Raw genomic sequence first — 22,339 nt, forward strand, 5'->3', positions numbered from 1 at the left:
GAGAAAGATTCCTCAAGAAGCTGACACAGAATTACTGAAAACTTCATGAGAAGGAAATTAAAGCATATTTCAAAGTAGCTTTTTACATCTTAGTGATCATTTATTTGGTTCTTGTGTCTCTGTGAGGCATACTCAAAGAAATGGTGGTGGTTCCACAGAGAGTCTCTTAGGCTCTATCTGCCTCTGGCTGTTTATGGAGGTGAGACTCAAATATCCTCAGATAATGAAAAGGCTCTGAACTCATTTCAGAGAAGAAATGTTTTGAAATGTGTGTGGAAACATAAATAGCAAATCATAGCATGCATATAATGAGCCACTTTATTTATTATTATTTTTTTTTAATGTTTTATTTATTTCTAGGAGAGAGAGAGAGAGACAGCGTGAGCAGGGGAGGGTCAGAGAGAGAGGGAGTCACAGACTGAAACAGGCTCCAGGCTCTGAGCTGGCAGTCAGCACAGAGCCCGACGCGGGGCTCAAATCCACGAACTGCGAGATCATGACCCAAGCGAAAGTCGGACGCTTAACCAACTAAGCCACCCAGGCGCCCCATCACTTCTTTATTTTTATAGATTTTAAAATTTTTTAAATATGTTTGAGGATTAGAAAAGTATAAACTATTTTTACTATTACAAATACTCATGGAAGCAACATTAGGTGACATTCGCTATAGCTGAAAGGAAAACAGAATTTTTATATTAGTGTGAGATGCTAATTTATTATTGCATTTATTGTTGCATCTACTGACCATGTGAGGGAGTAAGAAGTTAAACAGCTGTATCTAGTTCATCTCTGCATATTTTAATCCAAATATGGTAAAGGGCAGGGCTAAGGAAGGGAGTGTCCCTATAATAAACAGGGCTCAGAACTCTGCACTTTGCACTTTGGTTAAAGTATCATTTAGATTTGAATCTCTAAACTTTTCTTAAGAAATTAAGTATTATTTGATCTCCTTTTTTCTGAATTGCAGAAATCAGAGAAAACTACTTAACAAAAATGACTTCTTGTGATGTTACTGAAGAGCCTATTAAAAAGGTTGCTATCTTTGGAGGAACTCATGGGAATGAGTTAACAGGAGTATTTCTAGTTAAGCACTGGCTGGAGAATGGCACTGAGATTCAGAGAACAGGACTAGAGGTAAAACCATTTATTGCCAACCCAAGAGCAGTGAAGAAGTGTACCAGATATATTGACTGTGACCTGAATCGAGTTTTTGACCCTGAAAATCTTGGGTAAGAGTACATTTTGGATTGTAGCGTGTGTGTGTGTGTGTGTGTGTGTGTATGTACGCGCGCGCGTGTGTGAGAAAGAGAGAGAGAGAGAACATGTATATGTAGCACATGATATATGTATCTGTACATATAGTCGCTGTTGTAAATAAGATCACTTTCACTTTTAATCATACTCTGCTATGATTAAGATTTATTACCTAAACTGGGCCTTCACATGCTCTTTTATAAACTTTTTAAAGTATCAGACTGTTCTTAACTGATTTTCTTTTTAAATGCATTCTGTATAGACTGAGACAATAACAATAGTTTTTATTTTTAAATTATATCTTTAAAGAAACTGATATAATAGTCTGTATTATATTAGTGTTTGGCCTCTATGGTTGCATATTTGTTAGCTTCCTAGCTGATTCACTACGATGTTTTTATACAACTACGTTTATGGTAGTACATAAAGTTCTAGTCAAGAAAATTGTAATATTTCAATTAACATTTGTTTAATGAAAAAGTGAATAAATGCCCATCATCAAAAACAATCAGACCACCTTGTGAAATGAGGCGTAGAGGTACTGGCTTCAGTGGTGGATCTCTGAGAGATAAAGACACTTCCCCTGCATATTCTGAATTTAAATTTCAGTTAGTTCATAATACAATAAACAATTACTGTTACAATATATGCAATAGTAACACTCTGGGTTACTATAATACATATATGTATAATACATAATATAAATAACGTTAATTATTTTTAACTTTGTCTACATCATTATAGCTCCTAGTATAGATATATAGGCCTCTTAGTGTTTGCTTTTCATCACTTTCTTGCTTTTATTTGCCTAAAAGTATTATTAACACCTATTCTTCATGGTACACTGTGCCAGATACAGTGGGAGTACTATGAACAAAATGATTTCTCTCCACAACGAATTAGAAGACTAAAGGAACAGGGGCGCCTGGGTGGCTTAGTCGGTTAGGCGTCCGACTTTCGCTTAGGTCATGATCTCACGGTGTGGGTTCGAGCCCCGTGTCGGGCTCTGTGCTGACTGCCGGCTCAGAGCCTGGAGCCTGTTTCAGTCTGTGACTCCCTCTATCTCTGACCCTCCCCTGCTCACGCTGTCTCTCTCTCTCCTAGAAGTAAATAAAAAACATTAAAAAAAAAAAAAAAGAAGAAGAAGACTAAAGGAACAACTCCCACAGCACCCACTGCTCTATGTACTCATTTTCTAATAAACGCTAACTTAAATTTAATCTCACAACAGATCAAATACAGTTACTACCTTTAGTACAAATATGCCTCATTTTATGAAATAGATGTTTCCTAGGGAGAATTATACATTAGTCATGTTTTGTGTATCAAATCATATTTTTACTAGCATATATTTTAATTTCAGGAATGCTTTCTCTTCATGACTCAGGTTATGTTGACACAATTAAGATTTTATCTATTCACCTAGGGGTGCCTGGGTGCCTCAATTGGTTAAACTTCTGACCAGCTCAGATCATGATCTTGCAGTTAGTGGGTTCGAGCCCTGCACTGGACTCTGTGCTGACAGCTCAGAGCCTGGAGCCTGCTTCAGATTCTGTGTCTCCTTCTCTCTCTGCCCCTCCCCTACTCATATTCTCTCTCTCTCTCTCTCTCAAAAATAAATAAAACATTAAAAAGTTAAGATTTGTCTATCTGCCTAAAATAGCTTTTAACTAACTTTTATAAGAATTTGTTGAAGAATAATGCTTTTAGTCAGCATGTTAACTTCTCAAATAACTCTGAAATGGACTGGGGTGAGTTTTCTTATTATGACCATCAATAGTATGCATTGTCAGTGAGAGCAGTCTTTTAAATTAAATTCACTTTCTACTTCTTATACTTTAACACTTTTCAGAAGCTAGGCAGTTCTCTCTCAGGGTAGTTATGGAAACTTATAAAATACATAGTTAATTACCTTCTCCTATCTTCCCCCTCCCAAATTTGCTACTTTTCCTATATTCCCCATCTCAGTGATGTCACCATTACCCATCAAAGCCTCTATGGAAATCAACTTAGAACCTTCTCTGTTCCTTAAGCCTCATGTCTACCAAGTCACTCAATCTTCCCATTTATTCAAGCATCGAATATTTTGCAATCCAATATTCCTATCCATTTTCACTACCTTATTTTATTGCATCTGTGGACAGAGTAGCCTCCTAAAGAATCTTTCTGCAGCTAGCCTTATTCCAATCCTTCCTGCCATTGAGTCTCAGTATAAAGGCAGCCATAGGGATCATCCTAACAGGCAAATCTTATCATGTCCTTCCCCAGCTTCAAAATTCTTCAAAAATCTATCTGGCATAGATTTAAGTAACTTAGTGTGATTAATGTGCCTTTTAGGATCTTGCTTTCGCTTATTCTTTTTGCTTCATCCCTTCATCCCTTGGGACTCTTCCTATGAGACCTGGACTGCAGGCATGAGAACTCAAAGTGTCCATTATCTTTCAAGACTTCAAACCTTGGCTCTGAGCAACTGTATGGCTAGTGATGCCATTACCAACATGGGGGAGAATTAGAAGCAAATCACTTGGATGTAAAGGAACATCACGGAGAAGTTAGAATTAACTTCTAAATGTTTATCTATTTATTTTGAGAGAGAAACAGAGCATGCAAGTGGGGAAGGGGCAGAGAGAGAGGGAGAGACAGAATCCCAAGCAGGCTCGAGGCTGTCAGCACGGAGCCCAATGCAGGACTCAATCTCATGAACTGTGAGATCATGACCTGAGCCAAAATCAAGGTCCTGACACTTAACCAACTGAGCCACCTAAAGGCCCCCATGAATTAACTTTTAAAATGCATACCTATCCATTGGGAACAATGTTTGGTTGCATATAATAAAAACCTGAAAACAGTGGCTTAAGTGAAGCTTTCTTTTTCACAAATAAGTCTGGAGGTTGGCAGGCCAGGGCTGGTTGCAGTGGTTCAATAATAACACAAGTGCCACAGGTCTCTTCTGTCTTCCCACTGCACGGTCCTTAGTATACAGCTTTTGTCCTCATAGTTTTTGCTTTATGGTCAACAAATGGCTGCTCCACCTTATTGATTGCATTTTAGGCAGGAATTACCCAAGTTCAAACTGCAGGTCCCTTGAAAACACAGGCAAAAATAGCCAGGAAACAGAAATAGATGGAATTATAGAGAAGTGGTTGAGTTAAAATATTGTTTAATGAGGAAGAATAAACTGAAATTGTCATCATGTACAGTAAGAAAAAACATATCCTCAAGAGTGAGGGGAAGTAGAGACTCATTGAGAATTCCATAAAAACCTCATCCCAGACAAAAATATGTATGCATTCACCTGCAAAATTTTGCATTTTCATAGAGTTTACAGGCTTTGTAAAGCTTACCCTGGACCGCTAATTGTTCCTGGACCTCAATTAGAATCCCTATTTAGGTAACGTGATCACCTAAGTTTGAATATTTTTGTCAAACTTAGAATCAGTTAGAGGACAAAAAAATTTTATGTGTGTTTTTGACAGTCTAGCCCCATTAAGTCGCCCAGTGTACATAACTATTAAAAAACAAAATGCTATGGATTAAATTAATGAATGCAATTTGTTAAACATCGAAGTCAAATAGTAAATTCTGTTTGAAATGTCCTTCCTGGGAACAGCTGCATGGATGAACTACTGTTTGTGAGCATGCCACTGCACTATTACATAAAATCGAATGGGGAAAAAAGAAGGAATTTTTTATCTATGAAATTTTGAAATAAGTTTCCACTTCCCTTACAGTTTTTTCATATTAAAGGTTTGGCAACTGTTTCCTAATGCATTGTGTTCTTATTGTATGTTTGATGTCATCTTAGCCACAGATATCGTTAATCTTTTTCTTTCTGCTAATAACAGCAAAAAAATGTCAGAGGATTTGCCATATGAAGTGAGAAGGGCTCAAGAAATCAATCATTTATTTGGTCCAAAAGACAATGAAGATTCCTACGACATTATTTTTGACCTTCACAACACTACTTCTAACATGGGGTGCACTCTTATTCTTGAAGATTCCAAGAATGACTTTTTAATTCAGATGTTTCATTATATTAAGGTAATGTCAATGTTATTAATTAAAATTCTCTTTTTAAATATTTACTTATTTTGGGGAGAGCACAAGCAGGGAGGGACAGAAAGAGGACAGAAGATCTGAAGTGCGCTCTGCGCTGACAGGCTCCAGCAGCGAGCCCCATGTGGGGCTCAAACTTATGAACCACGAGATCATGACCTGAGCCAAAGTCAGATGTTCAACCAGCTAAGTCACCCAGGTGCCCCAGTGTTATCAATGTATAAGTTAGCATGGTACCTGTACTTTTAAGTCAATTATAGATGTAAAGCAACCATAAGAGGGTTGGAAGGGGGGTCCGAGAGAGATGAAGGAGTGGGAGGAGCACCAGAATAGAGGCGGTGTTGACAGGCAGGAGAAAAGTTGAAGAAATGAGTAAAATAATAAATACAGTGAATAAAATAAAACAATTGTGGATTCTTGTATCTGTAAAATTATAACCCATTTATCCAGACAGCCACCAAACCATAAGCTATTTGGCAAAATCAGTACCAACTCTTAAAATGGTGTGGTTGACATAGCTCAGTGCTAGTTTTAGGAAGCTTGAGAAATAGTCATTTAATATTACCAAAGACCAGTGATAAAAAGAGTGGCTCTTTTTAGTTCTGCCCTTGTCTCCATTTGATTCAGATACCCCGACACATATCTGTACTTTCAGTACTTGTATAGCTGATCATTTTAAGGCTCAGAAAGTTACAAGATGAAAAATTCAGCAATCTGGTGCTGACAGCTAGAGGAAATTTCTAGAAAGTAACAACCAAGCAAAAACACAAATAATGAATTATGTATTTATTTCTGTATAATGGCTACTCTTCCTTCCAGAAGGCCAGTACAGTTTCGTGGAAGGAGTTTGACCCATGTAGCCAGGAGAAGCTGGGCTTATATCCTCGTGTTCTCATTCACTAACCTTGGGCAAGATACTCCACTCCGGGGGTGCCTGGGTGGCTTAGTCGGTTAAGCGTCCGACTTTCGCTTAGGTCATGATCTCGCGGTTCGTGGGTTCGAGCCCCGCGTCGGGCCCTGTGCTGACTGCCAGCTCGGAGCCTGGAGCCTGTTTCAGTCTGTGACTCCTTCTCTCTCTGACCCTCCCCTGCTCACGCTGTCTCTCTCTCCTAGAAATAAATAAAACATTAAAAAAAAAAAAAAAAAAGATACTCCACTCCGCAAACATTGCTTTCCTTGTATAAAGTTGGCATAATAAGAACACTTACCCATAGGATTGTCAAAAGCCATAAATGAGATAAAGCATTTCCTTATATGTCACAGGCAGTAAGGCAGAATTAATAAGATTAATTTTTATTTTTGTTTCCCTTGAGTTTTTGACAATAACTAGAAAGTAGTTGTGGCGGGAGGTCATAATGCAGCTATTCTTTCTGCTCATTGAAGGGAGAGTTGAATGCTCTGGTTACCAGGCATAGAAGCAGCATGCTGACAACGTTATCAAAATCTAGAGGCCTTATCTTGAATTCTCATTCAGATGAATGGAGCTAGGGGGGTCACCTAACATCTGTACAGACCTGGACCATAAGGGTAGAAACAGAATTCTTTATGAGACCAATACTAAGCTAAATAGCAAGTGTAACCAGGGATGAAAACAAAAATAGCCAAATATCTTGAGAAGGTAAATTTATTTCATATTTGAAACAATTTTTAATGTTTTATTTATTTCTGCAAAAGAGAGAGAGACAGCGTGAGCAGGGGAGGGTCAGAGAGAGAGGGAGATACAGAATCCAAAGGCAGGCTCCAGGCTCTGAGCTAGCTGTCAGCACAGAGCCCGATGTGGGGCTCGAGTCCACGAACCATGAGATCATGACCTGAGTGGAAGTCAGACGCTTAACGGACTGAGCCACCCAGGCGCCCCTATTTCATATTTTTTGATCATGGTTCTGGAGAATTGTTTAATGTACCTTTTGGGTAGAATTCAATTTTATATGTAATTCATTGATGTGTTTTCAAAGCTATAATAGTAACACTGAATTTTAGAGTATTTCATAAAGCTATCTTGCTAACCTTAGTTGATGTTGCAAAGCATATTGAAGGCATTAATGACTCTCTGATGGCAAAAAGGACGAAGCATAGGGTCTTTACATAATAATAAAGATGTTTAAACTCTTTTCAGACTGCTTTGGCTCCATTACCCTGCTATGTTTATCTTATTGAGCATCCTTCCCTCAAATATGCAACCACTCGTTGTATAGCCAAGTATTCTGTTGGTAAGTCCTATTTCCCGTTGTCACAACAGCACAAAATGTGTCCTGGATGAAACTCTGTGAAAATTATTTTTTGAAGAATATTTATAGCTACTTGCTTATCATTATGGCTTATAACTGTCAAGTAATAAGCAAACTAACTAACTCCAGGCAGGCTCTAACTATATCAAATGTCCTCAGTTTCATTGAGCAACTTTCTTCATCCCAGAAGAGAAACAGTGAACTGAGAGAACTTGAATCTTTTAAACTGCACAGTAAAGATGCCTGCCCTTGTGCCTAGAAAAAGATCATCTCTATCTTCCAAGACTGTTCACTGTAAAAACATTCTTTTTTTTTTAAGAAATTTTTTTAAATGTTTTATTTATTTCTAGGAGAGAGAGAGAGAGAGAGAGAGAGAGACAGTGTGAGCAGGGGAGGGTCAGAGAGAGAGGGAGTCACAGACTGAAACAGGTTCCAGGCTCTGAGCTGGCAGTCAGCACAGAGCCCGACACAGGGCTCGAACCCACGAACCGCGAGATCATGACCTAAGCGAAAGTCGGACGCTCAACCGACTAAGCCACCCAGGCGGCCGTGTAAAAACATTCTTGAAAAATAATCTGGAACCAAGGCAGTCAGTGTCTTGCTGGCAAAACATGCAGAAACATAAAAGACCCACAAAAAATCTTCTCCCAGCATCTTCTTAGCACCTGCTTCGTAGTCATGTCTTCCTAAGAGTTGTTTGCTATCTATCCACTCACTTGTTTGCCCTGTCAGTTACTGGGCTGTGGATTCATCTTTACCTTCTGACAACTTCCAACATGGAGGCTTGCACACTCAGACAGACAGTCTCTTTCTTCTATATTCCACTCTCTTTCCTGAATGACCTGCTAGCATAATTGTCTGCACACTACACTATAATCATTACAATTGCTCTCACAATTGTAATTATTTTTTGTGAGATCTAAGATGGTTTAAACCAAGGGTGATTTAATTTCAAAACAAGTTATCAAACAGTATCAGCAAATTTAAAATTATCTTGGTTATTTAACTGTTGATAATTTGGGTACATAATCAGGGATCAATTGGGGCAAGCTAAATATCTAAGTATGGGTAATTATTTGAAATAAACTAAATGCTTAACAATAAAGGATAGAGATCCTGTTTCTCTGGGTCACCTTAAATAAAGCAAAAGATTTCAGTACTTTGAAAAAGCATTCTTAGTCTATGATATTTGTGGGGAAATGCTGCTCTTAGGTAGAACAAATATCTACCAATATATTTGGTCCTTTTTAGGGCCAAATCTTTCAAGCATTTCAATATGAGAGAGTACTAAGATCATCATAAATAATTAGAAATGTTCTATGTTATCCTGCCAACTTCGCTAATTTGGAATATTTTTATACTATCCACTCACTGGGGGGAAAACACTTAAGATCAGAGAGAAACTATCTCCAACTCAACATTTTACAATACATCTATAACTATCGTCTCATAGAAATTTGCTTTAGCTTCTACTAGCCTCCAAAAGGACCACCTTTGTATTCTATTACCAAGGAAGCTGAAATGTGGCAGCTTCATTCTAAGTAAACTTTCTTTATTGTGGAAAGAAGCTATTTGCTGCAGCCGCCTTATGATGATGCACAGAATCTTCATTTTCTGTCTCTGTTTCTCTGTGTCTATCTCTCTCTCAGGTGTGTGCATGCACATGCATAGACACACACACATACACACATGCACACACATACACAGACACGGAAGAAAAGATTAGACAAAATCTTCTCCTAACTTTCTCGGATCGACCATGGCCTCATTTAAGACTCAAAAGATTTAAGTTTATGACCGCTACTTCAGCTCCACTTGGGACTATGCCATGGCTATTTCCTAAAAATCTAAACATTCTTCCCTGATACAGGATCTTGTGTCAAGGGTAATTATTGGTTTAGAAAATATGGCCACCCTATTAGCTTCCACTCACAATCAGAAAGGAAAAAAGTCCTCCATAACTGGCCCTTCTGGGTCAAACACCCTCTCCCTACCAGTCATAGCTGCTCTCCTAGTAGCACTGCCTGCATCACACCTTCCATCTCCTCCCAAAACAAGAATGTGTAGAATATTTTTGGCTGCAGGAAGCTCAAATGGCTTAAACAATAAGATAAATTTATTATTTTACAAAACAGCTCAACGACATCATGAAGGGCCAGGTTTTTATCTTTCTAGTATGCCATCTTTAGTGTTTTTTTAGCAGCCCCAAGATGTCCACTGTAGTTTTAAGTATCATATGCCAACAATACAATATCTAATGGGTAAAAGCAAAGTCTAAGGAACTCCCCTGCAGACCTCCGTTATAACCACTTGTTCAGAACTGGATCACGTGTCCATTTTTAAATCAATCACTAGGATAATGGGAGTACTATGCACGACTTAAATTATTCCACATTTACACCTGGGCTGGAGAAAATTTCACTTCCCTGGAAGACTGGATACCCAACCAAAATCAGGACTCTGTCAGCATGGAGGAAGTGGAATGGCTTTTGGATGGGCAGCCAACAGTGTCTTCTACAACACACATATAGACATATCCTTGGACATGTTTTCACACATCTGTACAAGTCATTTATACACAAAATTCATACCTTAGCCACATTTATACCAAATACTTAGATATATGTCCAAACATATATACAAAAAAGCTAAGCACAACAAATAAAAAATAAAGATCAAATACAGAATGATTTTTGTGAATCAAGAAATAAGAAAAGTGGGTAAAAATAGAAGGGGTGAAAAAGAATGTATATGAATGCATATGAATTGGTTGGAAAAGAATGAATGATATTATTTTTGATGAATGGGGGATAACTGTATGGGAGACTGGAACAGGAAGGAGGTAACTAGATACTTGATTTAGAGAAAGAGTGTTTTGTAGGTGTGAGGATGGATTGTACTGGGGTGAGAAGAAATGAATACAAATTTATTCTAAATTTTTTTTAATGTTTTATTTATTTCTAGGAGAGAGAGAGAGAGACAGCGTGAGCAGGGGAGGGTCAGAGAGAGAGAGAGAGAAAAAGAATAAAACAGGATCCAGGCTCTGAGCTGGCAGTCAGCACAGAGCCCGACGCGGGGCTCGAACCCACGAACCGCGAGATCATGACCTAAGTGAAAGTCGGACGCTTAACCGACTAAGCCACCCAGGCGCCCCGAATACAAATTTATTCTAGAGAAAACCAAAACTGTTGCGCTATCATGTGAATATTAGTTGTTATGTTAAAGGCAAGAATGTTGTTCTAGGGTCACCTAGATGGTCATGTTGACTTACATCCATGGCACCAAATTTCTGAGACTTAAATAGATGTCTTTCCTCCTGTCAAAACTGTTAGGTTCATGACAGTTTCTCTTTGTGGCCACCAATTATTTGCCAGTATAAATTTGTCTACCCCTTTTACTATAATTTTTAGATATTTTGAGAATATTGAAGGAAATGTAAAGAAAAATGACCCCAAGGTCTTACTACTCTAATACAATTTTTTGATATTTTTTTTCATGTTCTCTCACAGTCTTTATTCACTGTGCTTATAATGTGTAAATGTAAATGTTCTGCTTTTATGTTTTGCCTAACATTGTCTCAAATATTTTCCATTATGCTGCATGGTCTACATTTTTAATCATTTTAACGATGGGATTCTAGATCTTGATATATGAAAGTGCTTAATTGTCTAACATATTGTAATATTTATATAAGTGTGACTATCTCCCCTTCTGTATCAAGGTGTAGAAGTTGGTCCCCAGCCTCAAGGGGTTCTGAGAGCTGATATTTTGGATCAAATGAGAAAAATGATCAAACATGGCCTTGATTTTATACATAATTTCAATGAAGGTAAGTAGGGGGCAGGAATTGTTTCCTTGTTAGTGTGTGTGGATGTGTGTGTGTGTGTGTGTGTGTGTGTGTGTGTGTGTGTATGCGTGCATGTAAATAGATCAGAAAAGGGAGATGAAATGAACACACATAGTGACTTAACCACTAAACACTGATATAGCAATCATCAAATTTGCCATGCTCATGACATTAGATGCTTTTAAGAATGTTATTCATGTATGTAGAAACTAATTTGACAATAAACTATTTGTAAAAAAAAAAAAAAAAAAAGAATGTTATTCATGTCAGCCATTCCTCAATGACCAGAGTAGACACATTTAAGCAAAGCAGCTACCAAATAAAGCCCCTAAATAAAATCCTCATTTTCTTGCTAATCTCCACCATAAATAGCAAAGGAACACTAAGAAATACAAACGTCCAACAAGCATATGAAAAGATGTCTAATATTACTACTAATCAGAGAAATGCCAATTAAAGTGAAAAACCATCTTCTCCCATTGGAGTGGGCAAGTATTAAAATCTGACAATATTAAGTGATGGTAATGGTGTAGGAAAAGAGGATGCTCTCATTCCCTTCTGGTACAAATTGGTAAGGACACTTTAGAGAATAATTTTTTATAGTATTATCCTCTCTTTAAAATGCACAAATCCTATGACCCAGCAAGTCATATCTCAGAGACATGCAAGTAGGGGCACACCCAATGTGTCACATGCAAGGGCAGTTATCAGCATCATTGTAATAGCAAGACAATAGAAATGACCTGAATATCAATCCGTTGGTGAACAATTAGATAAACTAAGGTGGAAAGATGTTCAAATACATTGTTAATTACAGAAAGCCAGCTACAAACCAAAACATGCAGTATATCAATTTGCCTCAGAATAGTAATAATAAACACTTACTAGAATACACATACATATAGATGTTAGTACACAGCAAAAGTTCTAGAAGAAAACACAACAAACTGGTAACAGCAATTACTGACGAGAGGAGCGGAAAAAACAGGTTAATTTTGTTTTAATTGTTTTCAAGGTAAATGATGTATTCATGGATTATTTGTGTAATTCAAAATAATTAAATGGGGCTGGTGGCAAGATGATATATGGAATTCTACTATCTGCTTGTTTATTTGATAAACCTAAAACTGCAGCAAAAAGGGTTTATTGATTATTAAAAATAAATGCACTTTAAAATGTAAAACTAAGGTATAATTAAAATAAAATGAAAAAAAGCTGAAACTGATATAACACTCTGTTAACTCTACTGGTATTAAAACTTAAAAGCTTAATAAAATTTGTAAAACTCTTAAAAATTCCTAAAAAGAGAGAGAGAGAGAAAGAAAGAAAGGGACAATCCTAGGTAAATAACTACTCCAGCAGGCCGAATTGGAATTGTTGTGGAGGAGTGGGTCATTATAGTGACAAAGCTGGAGAATAGTTCAGTGTCGTGGGGAGTATAATTCCTTAACCTCAGGTTGTGCACCCTACTGCAATCACCGGAACTTCTTCCGTGCCTGAGAATCCTTTGACTGCAAAGTCGTAAAGACTGAAAGTCAGCTTTTACCACCTTTGTGGTAGAGGACAGGCTCTACTCTGTCTAACGGACCTGGTGTTGGGAAGGTCACCACTAATTCCTAAGAAACTCTTCCAGTAGGAAGTGTGAGACTACTGTATGTTGAGAAACAAGGTAGCCGGGTACAAGGCCACGGACATGAGAGGAAAAACATGGTTTTCAAATCATAGTCCATAGATTCCTAGCCCCAGCGGTGGGGATCTCATGGCTGTCCTGGTAGCTCCGGGACAGCCCCAACCTCTGCTTCAACCAGACCCGTACTTCTGTTTCGTTGCTCTTCCGCGTGACATTTTATTTAAGCAAAGAATTCTGCAACTCAAAAATTTTAAACTGTTAATCTTGAGTTTCCAGTTTGGTTGATTTTTAACTATCATGGAAGGAATACCGTTATCCAAAGGATGCTGACAAAGAGATAACTGCCTAGAGAAAAATCTCTAGAAACGTGCAGAAGCGCTCCATCTTTGGCTCTGTGCTACTCAAAAGTATTACTAGTGAGTTGGATAAGGATACATGGGACATGCTTATATATAAATGAAAGGCGTCAGGAATCTTGCAGGAAAATACCTGTGGTCATAAGGTAGATCTAAAAAGTCCTGACAATCTTTAGCAATTGTCTGAAGCAAATGCTTTAGGTTAACTACGTTTCAGTTTCAAAGTTTGTTTTTGCTTTAAAAAAATCCCAGAATAAGGAAAGTGACGGTCTCTTTTCTGCATTGAATAAACACCACTTGGAGGACTTGAATAAATTCTGAGTCCATATTTTGGGAGGAACCTCTATGAAGTAGAGGTTAACCAAGGAGAGAAGTGAGAAGGCTGAAGAGTTTAAAAACCGTGGTATAAAGGCCATCCCTAGGATGCATGTAGAACTTCAGTTTACAAAGTATCTTCACATATAACCTCATGAATGTGACACATACAGGTAGAGAATAAGAATACTTAGGCTGGCAAAAGAAGACTTTTTATATTAGAGCTTTAGACATGTTATACCGGAAAGCAATTAGACATGTTTTCTGTGACTCTGAGGACAGAATAGAATCAGTGGACTGCAGTTACCTAGAGACACAAATGTCCGATTAACAAAGCTGACCAACAGTGGAATGGACCACACTGCGTGAGGCTGTCCAAGCAGGAGTAAGATCACTTGGCCAAAAAGATCTGGAGAAAACGCAAGCACTGATAAGGTTAGGCATTTGAGGTTCCTTCCAACTCTGAGATTCTAAGTAGCAGCAACATGCCTCTTCACGTTCTACCACGTTTTCTGGTCCTTCCAACAGACCTTTTGCTTTACAGAGATGACACCTGATAAGTTTCTGTCTTTCCCTTGGAAGATGGAGTAGATTGTAAAAATGCCCACAAATTCTTCCCTTGCCTGTGTCCGTGTTCTTACAACGTGATGTTTTAGATCCTTCTACCAAGAAATGGAGTTTATTTCCCTACCTTCTGAGTCTGGCTTGGCCACGTCACTTGTTTTGCACCACAGAAGAAACTCAGAAAGGACTTGCACTCTGGGGCTTGCTCTCTTGCTCCTCCTGGGAACCCTGCACTGCCAGTTCGTGGATCAGCCTAGCCTGCTGGATAATGGGAGGTTAGGAGGCAGAGAAGTCAGACACCCCAGCTACAGTCGCCAGCCTGGCAAATGCCAGACATGAGAGTGAGACCATCTTAGATCACCCAGCCTCCCGCTAGCCTGCCAGCTCACCACAAATGCATGAGCAAGCCAGTCACAAATCAGAAAGCCAGCCTGCGACAGGGGAACTGCCCAAACGTCCCACAGAATCATGAGCTAACCTGGAGGTGGTTGCTTCGCACCACTGAGTTCTGGGGTAGTGTGTTAAGCAGCAAAAGCTAACTGGTACAGAAGCAATCACAAGATACCCACATTCCAACCCTGGCTGCGCTTTCTGCTCTAAGGACAAAGGAAGACTTTCCTTCGAGGTGCAACCATAGCACCCTAAGGATCCTATCTTGGACGAAAATTCACCCAGTCTACTCAGAGCTGCCTGGTGCACATGTAACCTACTCCTTTTACAAGTTTCTGGGCATCGGGTTGTTTAATGTGGCCCCATCTTTGGAAGTCAGACCCCACTGTTGGCAGGCTGACTGCATCCCAAGGTCTCACAATACTTACTTAAGAGAAGGAGCACCGCGCAGAAGCCACCTAACCTGCTGGGAGTCCTCCCGAGGATGTGCAGTCACGGAATGTCAGAGCTGGGGGGCCCTCTTAGATAAGGTCAAAACCTTCGTTTGACAAGTAGAGAAAGTGAGCCTCCACAAGTTCAGCCTCTTGCTCAAGGTTACACAGCTAGACTAAAGCCCAGGTGTCCTGAGTCCTAGCCTGTACTGGCTTTTCAAGTTCTGCTTTCTACCTCTACCCATTAGTGTACTTGTGATGGTGCGCCCATAGGAGTGATTTGAGAACCCCTTTTGGCTGAATGTTGTTTATCAATGTCCTTAACTAAATGGGATGTTCTCCCTGTAATTGTCTTCATTTTTTAGTTGTTGTTCTCCTTCCCGTAGAGGGTCAACCTCTTTTTTTCAAGAGATTTTTTTTTTTGTTCACCATTTATGCATATTGTTTTCACCATAGGAAAAGAATTCCCCCCCTGTGATATTGAAGTCTATAAAATAATGGAGAAAGTTGATTATCCCAGGAATGAAAATGGAGATATTGCTGCTATTATCCACCCTAATCTGCAGGTAACATTTGCTGTTACTTTAAAATACTCAAAATAATCATGCCCCACCTTCTATTAGAACTTCACAGTTCATAAACCATTTTACATACATTAGCTCATTTACCTGTATTAACAATGTAGGTAAGGTATTCAGACCTTCATTCAATAAATATTACTGAGTATATCCTGTGCTGGCTCTGGGGGTATATCAGTGAACATGGTCTATACTCTCATGATATTTATTTTATTTTTTTAAAAAATTTTTTTAATGTTTTATTTATTTCTAGGAGAGAGAGAGAGAGAGAGACAGCGTGAGCAGGGGAGGGTCAGAGAGAGAGGGAGTCACAGACTGAAACAGGCTCCAGGCTCTAAGCTGCCAGTCAGCACAGAGCCCGACGCGGGGCTCGAACCCACGAACCGCGAGATCATGACCTAAGCGAAAGTCGGACGCTTAACCGACTAAGCCACCCAGGCGCCCCTCTCATGATATTTATACATATACTAAACTCTAAACTATGGTTTAGAAATCAAGATAATCAGATACTATGAAAGAATAATGAAGTGGGGAGGAAGAAGGCCTCTCAGGAAAGGTGAAATTCCTGCCCACGTGCAATAGGCAGGAATTATTGTTTCTATTTTAACACAAGAAAACAGAGGGGGCGCCTGGGTGGCTTAGTCGGTTGAGCGTTCGACTCTCGCTTGGGTCATGATCTCGCGGTTCGTGGGTTCGGGCCCCGCGTCGGGCTCTGTGCTGACTGGCAGCTCAGAGCCTGGAGCCTGTTTCAGTCTGTGCCTCCCTCTCACTCTGACCCTCCCCTGCTCACGCTGTCTCTCTCTCTCTCCTAAAAAAAATAAAAATAAAAACACTAAAAAAAAAAGAAAAAAAAAAAGAAAACAGAGGCTCACACAGGCTTCTAGTTATGGAATGATTAAGTCACAGAGTAAAAAGGTGTGGAATAGGGAATATAGTCAGTGGTATTATGATAGTGTTGTAACTACACTTGTGGTGAGCATAGCATAAGGTATAAACTTGTTGAATCACTATGTACTTGTACACCTAAAACTAATGTAACATTTTGTGTCAACTACAATCAAAAACAATTTTTTTAAAAAAACAAAATGTAGATCTTCCCCATAGTGTTACGGCTATCGATGGCACATCCAGACTAATGTTCTTTGCAGGTGACCACATTGCTGCCACCTCCCTGTGATCACCGCTGAATAAATTAGAGCAAAACACTCAGAACCTCTTTCTTTGCAGTGTTTTCTGCCACCATTCTCTGACTCTCCTCAGAACCCGTTATCTGTTCCTTGGTTTGATCTGGTTTGATCAATAATGACATAGTTAAGGAGGGAGAAAAGGCTCTTAGGAGAGCATAGGAGGTTTAAATCTGGAAAAGGCAAAGATAGAAGTGAGGAAAAGGAAAGATTCCAAAAAGCCAAAACATCCATTCCATACCCTATGCACCCTCAGACATCAGAGATGGAAGAGACTTGGCAGATTAAGTAGTCTGGGGCTTTCAACTCTGGACACACATTGCCTAGGGGGCCTTTGAAACATAACAACGCCAGGATCCCACTTTGAAATAACCTGCGTAATCAGGGTGGAAAACCGCTGATCCAGTTCAGACCCCTAGTTAATGACCCTAATAATAGTTATCCAGGCTTACAACTTAATAAAAAAGCCTGCCCAAAACTTCAGGTAAGTGGAGCACATCCTGCTTTATGCCTTAGTGAGATCCGGGCGGAAGCCAGAAGAAGGAGCCTTAGACTCCTTAGGTTTTAAAGGAAAGAAATATAAAGATTGAGAGAGGGGGGAAAGCACTACAGGTAACAAAAATAGCAAATACAAGAAATAGAGGCCAAGGTAGTGATGTTATAACTGGCTACACCACAGGATTTTTTAAAGATTTGTATTCCTCAAGAGTCCTTGAGGAAGACAAACATCATCCTGGTGAAGCAGAGAAGTGAGATTAATGAGATCAGTAACAAACAGTGTTTGTGGTAGGTCTTGAAAGGAAGGATAGTATCGATTTGATGGCTCACTATTTACAAGGAGTGAATGATTCACTAATTATCACAATAAATATACTTGAGGGGCACCTGGGTAGCTCAGTTGGTTAAGCGTACGACTTTGGCTCAGGTCATGATCTCACGGTTTGTAGGTTCAAGCCCCGCAATGGGCTCTGTGCTGACAGCTCAGAGCCTGGAGCCTGCTTCGGATCCTGTGTCTCCCTCTCTCTCTCTGCCCCTCCCCCACTCTTGCTCTGTCTTTCTCTCAAAAATAAATAAACATTAAACAATTTTTTAAAGTAAATAAATACACATAAACGACTACTAAGCCTATTCTGGGCCCTGAGGTTCAAGACAGACAAGACCCCTCACAGAGCTTCCATACTAATCATGGGAGAACAGACCATGAATAAGTAAACAATACATAAACCAGATCATTTCAAATTGTAATGAGTACTATAAAAGAAATAAACAGAATAATAGAGGCCAACAAAGGGTTCCTGTTAGATGGAATGGTCTGAAAGAGCCATCTCTTAGATGGTGGCATTGAAGCTGGAGCCTGGATGATGAGAAGTCAGCCTTGTGGAGAACAAGTCCAAAGGCCCTAAGGCTAGAACAGGCTTGGAGTGTTTGAGGAACAGCAAGACCAGTGTCAGTGGAGAGCAGGGAGGGAACACTGAGGATAGTTGACGCTGGAGCGAGGGACACAGACAGACACCAGGTTTTATTCAAAGAGAGACAGTTCTTGGTGATGGATGCTCACTGGAATGATCTAGAGGATGTACCCCCAAATGCCTGAAGCCTGTTACAAAAGCACTAAAGCACTGCTTCTCAAACTCAGGCCACAGGAGAATCACCTTAGGAGCTTTTAACAAGTCTTGATTCCCAGGCCCATTCCCCAGGGATTCTGATTTACTTCTTCATGGAAATCAATTAGGTTTACCAGGTGGCTTTCATGTGGCTCAGGTTTGGGTATAGTTATATCTATATTATATAGATATAATATCTATAGATATAGGTTTTACTTATTTATTTATTCTGAGAGAGAAAGAGCACAAGCAGGGGAGGGGCAAAGAGAGAAGAAGAAGGAAGATCTCAAGCAGGCTCTGTGCTGTCAGCACAGAGCCCGACTCAGGGCTGGAGCCCACGAACCGTGAGATCATGACCTGAGCTGAAATGAAAAGTCTGATGCTTAAACAACTGAGCCACCCAGGTGCCCCATACTCATCTATACTTTTTAAATAGCTCAGTCAATTATACTGTGCAGGCAGGGTTGAGAAAATTGCCATAATGCAGAGCTTCCCAAACTTGAATGCTGTGCATGTGAATCTCTGGGGACTTGTTAACATGAAGGCAAGTCTACATCGGGGAATGAAATTGTGCTTTTCTAATAAATTCCCAGGTGCTGCTGGGAAATGTTAGAAATGCAGAATCTCAGGCCCCACCCCAGACCTCTAGAATCAGAATCTGCATTTTAACAAAACACGATCTGAAAACATATCTAAGTTTGAGAAGAACTGCTTTTGGGTTCCTGTGATGTGACAGCACTGGTGTTTGAAGGCTCACTGTCCCGATCAGATAACTCCGTTGTTATCATGGAATACATTCACCTTCTCTTAGACACGCCCCAGCCCATCCCCACCTTCTCTCACAAGACCCATAAGAATAGAGTCCCTTGGTGGGCAGGCACAAGGATTCATGTTTTACATCTCCAATAGTACAATGTCTTGCACATTGAAGGCTCTTAAAGGATATTTCTTAACCTTTGCTGAACAGAATTTAACTTGAGCTAGCAAGAGGTAGAATATACACTAAGGGAGAGATGCATTTAGTTTTGCCTTTAATAGTCTCAATCTCTTTGACAACATTCAAGGCAAAGTTGGCATTGAAGCTAACTCTAATTACATGTATCAGGTATAAACACTAAATAAATGGGGAACTCTTAAAACTGCCGCCCAAATTAATGGTTCGGTCTCAGTTTAGCCAGATCACTCGTGTGCCTCCCGGCACATCGCTCAAGTATCCCTTTTGTTAGACACCGCTATAATTTGTTGGTTGTCTAGAGCCCGACATAAAGCTTTCAAAATGGGGAAAAACCCTAAATGTAACTTATGTATTTTAATTGTTTCCTGAGAGGATCAAGACTGGAAACCGCTGCACCCTGGGGATCCTGTGTTTTTAACTCTTGATGGAAAGATTATTCCACTGGGCGGAGGGAGTACCGTGTACCCGGTGTTTGTAAACGAGGCCGCGTACTATGAAAAGAAAGAAGCTTTTACAAAGACAACCAAAGTAACACTCAACGCAAGAAGTCTTCGCTCCTCTTTACATTAGGAACCACTTCTAGCCCACCTGGTATACAGTATCTTGAAAACTCTACTACTTTGTAAGCTCTTGAAGGGCAGGACTGTGCCTTCTCCAACTTCATACCCATAGTCCCTAGTCCAATGCCTCACACACAGTGGGCATTCAGACAGATTTTCTGAATGAATGAATGAATTAATGAGTATCTTTTCAAAGTATCATATTGGACACGTAGCTTAATCAAAGAAGTGCATTTCTTATTTCTGTATAGCTTTTTATATATTATACTTTGATAATGTGAGATTCTTAATAAGCAGCCTTTAAATTTAAATTTCAAAAGTGAAATGGGTACTATATTTTAAAAGTTAGTAACTTGAGCATAGAATTAAATGTGTTTTCAGTATAAATGATACTAGAAACTAATGATGCAGATGTGTGATTTTTAAATTTTTCATATTTGAACTAATGATAATATATTAAGCATCCCATCTGTAACTTTAGAAATACTTGTGATATCCATAGGAGATTTGTAATTGCTCTTTTGAAGATGAAATGTGAACAACAAATGAGGACTGATTATAAAGGTGACATTAGGAATAAATCAAGGACCTGAACGGTCCTCTGTCTGCAGACAGTCGCCCACATAGAGCGGCTGCCGCGACATGGCCCCTTGTTCTGCACTGACCTCAAGGAGCAGGAAGCCTCCTCCAGACATCTCACACGCCCCTTGAGAAGCTGATGTTCCTTCTGAATTTGGGAAAATCTGGAAGAGGCATATTCCTTCCAACTGTCGCTTCTCATTTTGAAAGAAGTCGCTTGCCCTTGTTCGCAGACAACATGTAGGGAAGTCCTCAGGCTCCTGCAGCACAGGCGGTAAAGACAGAAATAGCAGATGGCAGTGGACACCAAGGTGACCCAACACCATGTTTCAGGTTCACAGGTGCATCCTTTCCAGAAAGTGCCTGTGATCTAAATGCCCAACCCCCTCCCCACCCCACATTCTTCGCCTCCAAGGTCTTTGGGCTGAAACCCTGCCTCCCTCTCCCTCCAGCCCCTGCAAGAGTGTCCGCACCTCCTCTCTTAGTCCCTAGTGGCCAAGTACAGAGTGTTTTTATCTTATGATTGGAACCCCAAGGAGCCCATGTTTATGGTTTCAAATGTATGTCCCAAAATCATACTCATGTTATCTGAAACAAAGATGTATGTAAATATCTCAATCTCCAGAGTGAACCCCAGTAAGCTAATGTCATTTTCATATTCAGTGTTTTATAAAGCACAAATAAACAGTTTCTAAATTTTTCAGCACCAATATTTTTGTACTTTGCCAAAATAATTTTTATTGGAATAAACTCTCTTCCTTCTGAATTCTGTAGTGAAAATTCAATTTATCAGTCTTCCTATGAAAGTTCCTTTGTGTTTTATGTCTGAGTTGTTTTATGGGTCAGTGTTTTCTAGATGTAAATTTTGGCGAGAGTACTTTATTCTTCTATCAGTTACCTATAACATTTACATATAAAGTCTTATTTCCTCTGACTCAAAGTTTATAGTATTCAGTGTTTCTAATTAAATGTGATTTTGAAAAAACCTAGAGCGTTAGCTACTTTCAGTTACAGACTCGATTTTTGCATTTGTAAAATGGAGGTGATCATAATAGTGTCCAGTTCTTGGGATTATTGTAGAGAATGAGTGGGCTGATGCAGACGAGCTCTTAGCACAGTGCCCAGCACAGAATAACGAGTTATTCAAGTTCAAATTCCTTTTTTTTTTAATGTTTTATTTATTTCTAGGAGAGAGAGAGAGAGAGAGAGACAGCGTGAGCAGGGGAGGGTCAGAGAGAGAGGGAGGCGCAGACTGAAACAGGCTCCAGGCTCTGAGCTGGCAGTCAGCACAGAGCCCGACGCGGGGCTCAAACCCATGAACCGTGAGATCATGACCTAAGCGAAAGTCGGACGCTTAACCGACTAAGCCACCCAGGCGCCCCTCAAGTTCAAGTTCCTAACACAAGGGCCCTTTACGATTTGCTCCTCCCCTTCCCTACAACCTCAAAATGCATCGCCCTTCAGGCCCTCTCTGTTCTAGTCCGCTTCACATTGTTTTCTTCCTATCTGCCTTCACATAGACGGGCCCTCCCACCCAGAATTCTCTCCCTCCTTCCTCTACCCCTTTGCCCCATTCAGCCCTTGCTCTAGCTAATTCCTACTTTTCCTTCAAAATGCTCCTCAACTCTCATATCACCTGTAAAGCCTTCTTGGCCTCTGCCCCTTTGCCCTTCTCTGCTTCCATTCCATCTTGAAGACATTACCGATGTCTTTTCAGTGTCTGCTATCTAATAAGTGCCCAATAAGTGTTCTCAAACATCCCTTCTCTGCTGAAGCATCTTCATAATCCACCAATGTCTCTGCCTTCT

The 22,339-nt window shown here is 39.8% G+C and overlaps 1 protein-coding gene across 1 annotated transcript; it reads left to right on the top strand.

Moving 5' to 3' along the window:
• The first annotated feature begins 896 nt into the window (after window positions 1-896).
• ASPA (aspartoacylase) lies at window positions 897-21,229 on the top strand. Its single transcript, XM_039223032.1, has 6 exons — window positions 897-1,229; window positions 5,100-5,295; window positions 7,427-7,520; window positions 11,260-11,367; window positions 15,528-15,637; window positions 19,765-21,229. The coding sequence occupies exons 1-6, from the start codon at window positions 994-996 to the stop codon at window positions 19,960-19,962; spliced, it is 942 nt and encodes a 313-aa protein (XP_039078963.1). The 5' UTR covers window positions 897-993; the 3' UTR covers window positions 19,963-21,229.
• Window positions 21,230-22,339: the final 1,110 nt, after the last annotated feature.

Source organism: Hyaena hyaena, unplaced genomic scaffold (genome assembly GCF_003009895.1).
Source record: "Hyaena hyaena isolate Hyena2069 unplaced genomic scaffold, ASM300989v1 scaffold_1241, whole genome shotgun sequence".
NCBI lineage: Eukaryota > Metazoa > Chordata > Mammalia > Carnivora > Hyaenidae > Hyaena > Hyaena hyaena.